General features: G+C 36.6%; 1 protein-coding gene across 4 annotated transcripts in view; it reads right to left on the bottom strand.

Moving 5' to 3' along the window:
• Positions 1-2,890: 2,890 nt before the first annotated feature.
• The window catches only part of AKAP11 (A kinase (PRKA) anchor protein 11), a 51,593-nt gene continuing 44,801 nt past the window's right edge, over positions 2,891-9,682 (bottom strand). For all 4 annotated transcript variants that reach the window (XM_010854596.1, XM_010854595.1, XM_010854594.1 and 1 more), the window contains 2 exons: positions 9,184-9,344; positions 2,891-6,796 (listed from right to left, as the gene is read on the bottom strand). In XM_010854596.1, the coding sequence (XP_010852898.1) occupies positions 6,656-6,796; positions 9,184-9,344 (302 nt within the window). In that variant the 3' untranslated portion in view covers positions 2,891-6,655. The remainder of the gene's footprint in view (positions 6,797-9,183; positions 9,345-9,682) is intronic.

Here is a 9,682-nt window from a genome sequence, read left to right as displayed (position 1 = left end):
GACGTACTCCTTTTCCTATTTGGAACCAGTCTGTTGTTCCATGTCCAGTTCTAACTGTTGCTTCCTGACCTGCATATAGGTTTCTCAAGAGGCAGGTCAGGTGGTCTGGTATTCCCATCTCTTTCAGAATTTTCCAAAGTTTCTTGTGATCCACACAGTCAAAGGCTTTGGTATAGTCAATAAAGCAGAAAGATGTTTTTCTGGAACTAGACAGATGTAAACCCACCCCATGGACAGAGGAGCCTGGTGAGCTACAGTCTATGAGGTCACAAAGGAGTCAGAGACAATTTAGCAACATGTATTCTTACAGGTGGTTCCATCATGTTTTTGTATTTTGGTTTTTAATTATGGTGAAACAATGTAGTGTGACGAGCAGAACTCAGGCTCTGGAGCCTGGGAGATCAGGGCATCACAACTATCCCTGCCGTAAAAAATTTCAACCTGAGCCTGAGTTTTCTCACAGGAAAAATAGGAATCATAACAACAAGATTGATGTCTGGATTCAATGACATGGAATGCTTGCCATAATGGTAAACAGGATTATGTGAATAAGTGTTGCTTTTGGGTGGCTTTCGTTTTCTTATTTTTTTTAAATGCTGCTAACCCTGTTTCTTTAGAGTTCAATTTCCTTCCTAGAAAAATAGTATCCACTTCAGTAGTTTTTCTTCTCAACAGAGGTAAACATAAACTCTTTCAGTCAACTGGAAATTACCTTAATTTTTATGATCACTCTTGAAAAATAGCTTAGAAAAATATGAATTTCTAGATTTGATGGTTAACCAGCACTTGAAGCTATTCTCTTTCAACGCACTGTTGAGCAGACTGCTAATCGAACTGTTGTGCCTTCTCAAAAAGTCAGGAAGACACAATTTGTCATTCCTTTATCCATACAAAATGCCTCATTAAAATAGATACTATATCTCTGGTATTCCATCACGCCCGCCGGGTAGTTCTGTTGAAAAAGGAAATGTAAACTGAATCTGCTCTTGGCAGAGCCAGGCTGGCTTTCCCTTCTTTCGTCTCTACATGCTCTTAATAATTAGGATCTGTTCCCTGTTCAAGAGCAATAAACTCACCAAGTCTGTAATTTCTAGACTCTCCTTCCCATCTCTGCACAATCCTAGAGAAGCAAAGAGCTGTTAGAGAATCATTCAGATTTTCTAAACACATCAAGTAACTCATCTGCTTTAAGTCAGTTTGCATCTCAAACTCCTATAGGGCCCCAGCAGGCAACACAAGTGAGTAAAGTGAAGCATGTCAGGCCACTGGCCAAGAAAAACACAAGGCTGGACTACAGGAGCAACCATTATGCAGCTCCTGTCAAACTGCTGCCACACAGGAGTCCAGTCAGTGCGTGCGTGCATGCAAAGCTGCTTCAGTCGACTGTTCCAGCTCTGTGCGAGCCAATGGACTGCAACCCACCAGATTCCTCTGTCCATGCGGTTCTCCAGGCAGGAATACTGGAGCAGGTTGCCAAGCTCTCCTCCAGGGGACCTTCCTGACCCAGGGATCAAACCAGTGTTTCTCATGTCTTGTGCATTGGCAGGCGGGTTTCTTTACCACTAGCACCACCTGGGAAGCCCCCAATCAGTACTCCATGGCATCCAATGCTTCAAGAGATGCTAAAATACAAAACCTATTTAAATGTGAAATCTCCTTATTTTTAAGTGTTGGCAATTATTTTAAAAATCAGATCTCACGTTGGACCAAGGAGTCCGGTTTTAATCCCTTGCTCTAAACTAAAAAATCGAAGTGTCTGTTTAAAAGATAACATGGGGTGCAGGATGGGGAAAGGCAGGGAGGGAAAGACCTAAAATGTCAAATTTGAAGCTTCAATCCTCTTGCGATGTCTCTTTTCATCTCTTTCCAATCTAAAATATTACCCTTCTTGCTCCAGAGCACAAAAGTAAAATGAAGGTGAGGTGATTACAAAACTACTAAGGACAGAGAAAAAAACCATCACCACTCCACTCCCAAGGGGCAGCCTTCCTGAACTCGTTTCTGTTGTAAATGCTGCTGCTAAAGGCTCTGAGGTTTTTACTCCTACCCTCTTTGCATAAAAGCACCAAGAGTATATTCATCCTGGGGTATGTGGCTCTTCCATCTTTCATACTTTAAATGTGAGGTACTTCTTCAAGGCTTGTCTCTCATCCTCCCTCCTTATCCCAGCTGAAACACAGATCTCAAATAAGAGGAAAAAATGCAACCACCACTGCCTCCCAAAATGCAACTTCCTAAACTCTTTACTGTTTCTGCTGTAAATAAATGCTGCTGCAAAGGTATTCAAATGTCATTTGTCACAAGGTCCCATTCCTTTTGAAATGTTTTTCCTCTTTGGAATTACAGTCAAAAGAATCTTATGGTTTGAGAGCATTTTGTTCTCTTGGTTCCTGAGATGTACTCATACCCAAGCCATTATATGTGATCATTATTTCCTAACATTTTGAAACATTCATGAAAAGCTAAAAGATCACTAATTCCAAGGCTGAAGACACTTAAAGTCAAATTCCATTAGTAATAAATAATCAAGCACCTAGCTTTGAAGTACCTGATACTATACAGCATGACAAAGGTCTGATCTCTATATCCTATGGAAGAAGTGCTCGGTCCAGACTGGAGAATTCCGTAACACACTATATATTCAAGGCAATCACAATATTCTACTTTGCACTAAAATCCAAAAGGCAAACAGCCTGTCAAGTCATCCTGTCAGCATTCAGAGGCACTCAAATAAAAACTTAGGATTCAGTGTCCAATTAAAAATATCCTAGCTTCCGTTCTTCTTTAAAATAATGTTAGAAACGTAGAGGTTGTTTGATGTGCCTTCTATGCTTTTGTTTTAGTCCAGTATTGAGTGTGTTAACAAGATACTACAGATTGAAAACCAAAGTCAGGCATCTCTTAAGTTTATTGGGAAATTCTTAATTGGGAGAGAAAGATCACAGACTTAAACAATTGGAAAAAATAAAAGAACAATTGATCGCAAATTATTACAAAAGTAATTTCTGAAATGTTTATTTTTGAGCCACTGCAAAAACAAAATTTTAGTGCATCCTGAAGTTCATATTTTGGTAAATGAACATATTAAATTACTGAAAAAGCAAAAGAAAAAAGTTACTGTTATACAAGATCTTAAAGGAATAATTCAGCACAGTCAAATAAACAGCTATAATTATTCAAAGCTGCTTTTGCTCTATAGCTGGTATATTAAACAAGAATGTGAATTATTACTATTAACACTGCACAAGTAACAAAAGGTAGCAAATCCAGCAATATTAAAACCTGATATTAAATAGTGTTCAAACATTACAACAAAAAACAAGACAATGAACTTCTAGACCTATGATTCTACCCCTGTGAAAGGAATGTACATGGATGGTAGAAAAAAAATAAATATATAAAGTGACAAGTGTGACCAACACTGCGTCTGCATCTCCAGAGCAGGAATACGGTGAGTTAGTCAATGTATGCAGGGCCTCAAACGAGAGTGAGGAAAAAAGCATTTCACTTGAGCACAGCTTCGTAATTCCCAGGGAAGCTCTACTTCTCTTGTGCTGGTGACGGGTGGACAGAGCTTGAAATGGAAAGAATTTTCCCTACACCCTGAATATGGATGCATTATTATTTTTCTTAATTCTGTGGAAAGTTTCTCTTGAAGAAATAAAATTTAAAGCAACAGACTGATGGGAAATTGATCATTTTAATTGTGAGAGAGGAATATTTACTAATCTGAGTCTAGACCCTGGTGATGAGTCAAGGTTAAACACTGCATCTGGGGAATGTGCGTGATATCAAAACCACGTGGGTAAACCATCTTTTACTTTATACCTGGTGCATTTAATAACTAACTTCTCCTACCAGCAAAATAAAACCTTTATTTAAGCAAAATGGAAGTATTATGAGTTGAATTAATTCCTATCAAATATCTAAAAGGGTAAATGGAATGGCTGTCAAACTATGAAGATGTTATCACATATATTCACTGAGTAAATGTTCTCAAAGATTTTAAAACTCCATTAAACCATTAAACTGTGTTAAACCATCCCAGAGATACTGTAATGTTCTTCTGTGATTTATAAATGAATCATTCCTTTTGTGAAAATCAGGAAATAAATCAAAATCAAAATGAGTTAATACCCAAAATATAAATGGAATTTTAAACTTGGCTTGGAAAAAGAAGTTCCGTCTGAAACAATGTTCTAAAAACCCCATCCAAGGCTTCCTTCACTTTTTTTTCACAGTTCTCCAATGGTTCTGAAACTGATAAAACAGAAAATTCAACCCAAAGCACATCACAACTTTAACAGTTCTGAATAAGACATGATATTCATAAGGGCCAAAGTATGCAGAATGGCAATATTACAGTATCATAATAAAATTACATCAAATAGAGTTTTAACAAAATAAGAGTCGTCCTCGACAAACAGATCTGTTCTGAAGACTAAGCAACCAAATAGATCTACATCTTTGGAAAAATCACAAAGTGCCTTTAAACAAAGTAAGTTTAGACTGTTCTTGATTAAAAGATACTGTTCTAAACTCCAATGTTCTCTCTCTATATAAGGAAGCTTAACTCCCGCTTCTTTTCACGTTTGCCAACGTTTAACGTTTTTCTCTACATCCCTGCACTGAACCGCTATGTGTGGAGCTCCACTGTCATCAGTACTATACACACCAGGGTCCAAGGACTGGTCTGTTGGGCCACAGTGGCTGAACAGGGAACTCGGAATCCAGCACAGCTCCAGAAAACGAACAAAAACAAAGACAGGAGGAAAACCTTACCATACAGGAAATCAACGTTTTCAAGTAGAGAGTTTTACAGAACTAACATATTGTCACTTTAGCTTAAAAGAAATTCAGAACTCAGTTTTGCTGTTAATAACACCCGTACATACACTGAAAATACCAAACACAATTTGATAGCTATACACTTGTAAAAATTCAACCTAAGCTTAATAATCAATTAATCTATGTTGTAACAACCTGCTTCCTAACAATTAAGAACCTCGTCCAGTGCTGCTGCAGATCAAATTCTAAGAAGCTAAAGACAGAATCAATTCTGCTTACATACATTTCCTACATTTCTCCAACCTTAAAAAATGCCCGAAGAAACTTTAGCAAAATTTATTTTTAAGGCCTGCTCTATTTCTTCATCTTAAACTGAGAAAAATAGAAGCTTCTGTAAGTGTAACCTCAAAACATTTAAATAGATTTTGGCATTTTTCTTAAGAAGCAATGATTTCCTGCCATAACTGTAATTCAAATCAATGCAAGTGCCCTGTTCCTTGTCCCCTGCAGGTGCTACTGTCCTCGATACTTTGTGCAGCTTCCAGAAGAGTCAGTTCTCAGGAAAAAAAGAAAAAGTGAGAGCAAAACCAAAAGCCTCCAACAAAAATGATTTCCTCTCAATTAAAAATCTGCTAATGGAAGAATCAAAAATTCACATGCACATACCCTCATACAAAACACAATCCTGGTCCTCTATTCAAGTCAACTCGCAGTTACTAAAGACGAGTGGAACAAAATGCAGAGCCCAGAAAGACTGTATCAGAGGACTTTACAAAACAGTACAGATACATTTTACTGGGGAAGGGGTTGGTGGGAAGGTCCCGTTTTTCCTAGAAAAAGCTTATCCCTGCTAAAGTGGAGTTTTAATTTAAAAATCCTTGCTAAAGGTTTTCAAAATACCAACAGAGAAAACAATTATTGGGCTTCTCTAAATGCATTTCCAAATGAACATTAAGTTTTAAAATTTCAATATGTTTTGCACCTTTATTTTCACTTAAAGAATAAGGTGGGGACTCAAAATAGTCAAAAAAGAAAAATTCTTACTGCACAATCTTTATAGACATTTTATTTTAAAGCACCTTTTTAATGTTAACAGTGGGTTTGTAACCAGAAAAGAGTAAAATAAAAGAGGGTACCCACCACTAGCAAGGTTTAAGTTCTCCTTCACATACACACAAATACACACACACACACACTCACTCACTCACTCACTTTCATGCCAGAACAACTGGAAACATTAGCAAATAAGATCATTTAATGAAAGGCTGGGGAAACTATCATTTATAGTATTTATAGAAACCTAAACTACAGTTTATAAGAAATTAAATAACTTGGGGGATTCAAAAAAATACCAATAGCTGAACCATGAAAATAAAACTGACCCTTAAAAATAGAAAAAGATGTCAGAAAAATAAATTAGCCTCAATGCTGTTTTTTTTGATGTCAGATTTGTTATTAACAGGAAACCATTTGCTTGTAAAGGAGCAAAATTATAACTCTTTATCCCTGGAACCCACCTTCAGCCACCTCAGTGCAATTTCTAGCAGCACTATTTGGATGCGAAAAGAACGCTGTCATCAGTCAATGTTCCTGAAAGCCTCACAGTCAGACCTTCCTTCAAATACATGTTCTTAGGGTCTTACTTAACACACTGCACATGTGTACAGAAGAATAAATGAAGATAATATCTGACAGATTACGAAAGTATGAACTATATACACCATATGATGACACAACACACTTAATAGCTATTTACTTTCCTCCCAATTCACTTTAAATGTTAATATTCACTACTCAAATTTTACCCTATGTGTCTTTTCTTCCTCTCCCAAAACAAATAATAAAATTTACTGGTTTGGAGTTTGTTCTATGCATTTTCCAAGAGCCAATCAAACAGGGACTTGCATCTCTCCTCATTGGATGTCTTCTCCACCACCTCATAGTATTTAAGCACAGCCTGCAGGAGGTCTCCCACCTTCCACCCTTTTTCCTGTAGCCGTTTTGTAAGCTAGTAAAAAAGGAAGATAAGCCAAACATTAACCAAAAGCAATTTTTTAACAATAAAGTTTTCATTTTTATTTATAACACTGGATCAAACTGCTGTTTGCAGCAAAATACTGTTTCCCAGTTATAACAAGGTATTCTCCCCTAAACCACCACTCTTTACACAAATTAAACATTTTTCCTTCCTGGGTTTTATAAATACTCTCCTCCACAGAGTGACACTTTGGGATTGCGGGAGCCAGAACCCCACAAACCTCACCCAGCACAGTGTCTGTGTGGGCGTGGAGAGGCTCCATCTCTACAGGAAACTCTGAACTGAACTAAATACATCTGCCACACCCTCAGCTGGGAACATAAAATAATAAAGACAATGTCAAGCTTAATAAAAGGATGTGGATCTTCCTTCCACAACGTACAGTGTGGCTTTCTCCCCTGGAATACGCACTCCAGGCTCAAAAGAAACACGTAAGAAATGTTCATGTTTCAGAAAAAAAGTAAATAAAAATTAAATACTATGGCAGTCATTTTGTAGTATGAACAAATATCATTATGTTGTTCACCTGAAACTAATATGGTGTTATATATCAATTATACCTCATTTTTTAAGTATAAAAATACAGGTTTAAACTATCATCACCAATCTAAATATGTCTTCAACTCAGATTTTTTTCCTATTTAGTTCTATAAAAACGAATTGTTTGTAATATAAATATGCTTAACCTTTTCAAAAATAGTTTTACTGTGATATAATTCACATACCACACAATTCACCCATTTAAAATAGACCAGCCAATGGTTTTTAGTGTATTCACAGAGTTGAATGCAACATCACCACAAACATTAGGATATCTTTATTACCAAAAAAAGTCCTACCTGTTAATAATCACTGCCCATTCCGCCCAACCCCGTCAACTCGAGGCAATCACTAATCTACTTTCAGTTTATAGATTTGCCTATTTTGGCCATTTCATTTTAATGGAATCACAAAATATATGGCCTTCTGTGACGTGGCTCCTTTCACTTAGCATAATGACTTCAAGGGTCCTCCACCTCCAGGGTGTAGCATGTCTCTACTTCATTCCTTTTCACTGACAATATTCCACTGCATGGACAGACCACATTTTATTCGTCAGTTAATGGACATTTACGATGTTTCCACTTTTGGTCTATTACAAATAACACCACCTTGGACATATGTTTTCATTCCTCTTGGGTACAGACCTAGGTGGAGAATTTCTGGGTTATATAATAATGCTGTGTTTGACTTTTTGAGGAACTGCAAGAATGTTTTCTTAGGTTATGTGGGGATGCAGTTCCCTTACCTCAGCACCATTACACTCAGCTCTGCCTAAGGCCTTCCTTAGTCCTCAATTTATCTAAGACTAAACGACTTGAAAATGCTTGCTTCCATATAGTCAGTTCTAATACTTTCCCTACCCATTTTTTCCCCTTGACAATTCATTTCCTGAACTTATTTTCTGTCTTATTTTCTCCCTCTGCCTCTGAACAGAAATCTATGCTGGAAAAATTCAAGAAGTCTAAATAAAAACAACAAAATACAAAAAACAATTTTTTAATATATCTTTTTCACATACTTCTTTCAATAATATTTTTGAAAATTCTGAACTGGAAATCAAGAGTAACTTGACAATTCCTTTTTTTGTTACTATTAATCATTTTATATTGGTTATTCTTTGAACTATTCTACATTATATAATAAGATTAAATTAAAGTTCTGATAAAGAAAAGTCCTGGACAAAAACCTTAAGGCTGCAAACGAAAAATTTTGGCTAATAATGTAACTGGTACACAGTAAATTATCAATAAAAATATTCTCTTAATGCACCTAATCTGAATGTTTTATTATTAGAACCCTACTAAATGCTCAAAGTGAACTATTATCCCTTATTAAATGTTTATAAACTTTTATGGGCTTTTGTTTATGCTAGCTTCTCATACTAATGACACTGGATTAACAGAAGAGACATACTCATTACTAGGCATAATTATGCATCAATTAAGTACAAAGAATAACTCAATCTTTTCATATGAGCACATGAAATGCTTATTAAAGACACCCAGCTTTGAGAATTTAGGATGTGCCAGGCACTGGATTAAGCACCTTTTAACAGTGCTATATTTAATCCTCACAAACCTCTGCCAGGTAAATTCTATGCTCATTTCCACAGTCCAGATAAAAAGACTGCGACTAGTGAACCACCCAAGGTCACACTGCGACTACGGCAGAGCTGGTATCTGAGCCCAAGCACTGGACTCTAATGCCTGGGCATCTGCCCATTTGCTATCAGTGGGCATCTTATCAGATCAACTGTGTGACACAGAGCAGCATACACTGTGCCCTCACACCCACCCTACAAGGTAGGTACTTACTTGCATAAACTCCTTCTTTGTAGAGTCATGAAAATAAAGTTCTGCAACTTCTGCCTCAGAAGCAACGAGCCACTGAAGAATAATCCTTAGCTGGGGGTCTACTGTGCATGGCTCCATGTCAATATTTGTAATTAGCAGAGTCTTTCCATCTTGCTCCAAACCTAAAATTTAAATTTTTAAGCAATATGTAGTGAAATCCATCAATTCAACTGTCAGTTCTCTGGTTTCTAAGGATATATAAACACTTTCCATTTCTTAAGATTCCAAGGAATTTTCCAAAAAATAATCTTTTCTTAACTGCACCGTAACACCAACTAAAGCATTACTTCGAAAGGGCAAAATAATGCTAAAATAAAGAAACAGTTTGATCATCTGTGACAGCACAATGCAAAACTCTATTCTGAGGCACTGAATTCAACTGGCAATTCACAAATGCCATAATTTATGTCAAAATATAATCCACAAGTATAGCAAATAAAACTAAAATGCTACAATTACA

Source organism: Bison bison, unplaced genomic scaffold (assembly GCF_000754665.1).
Source record: "Bison bison bison isolate TAMUID 2011002044 unplaced genomic scaffold, Bison_UMD1.0 scf7180017864345, whole genome shotgun sequence".
Taxonomy (NCBI): domain Eukaryota; kingdom Metazoa; phylum Chordata; class Mammalia; order Artiodactyla; family Bovidae; genus Bison; species Bison bison.
This window is presented reverse-complemented; position numbering and strand designations above follow the sequence as displayed.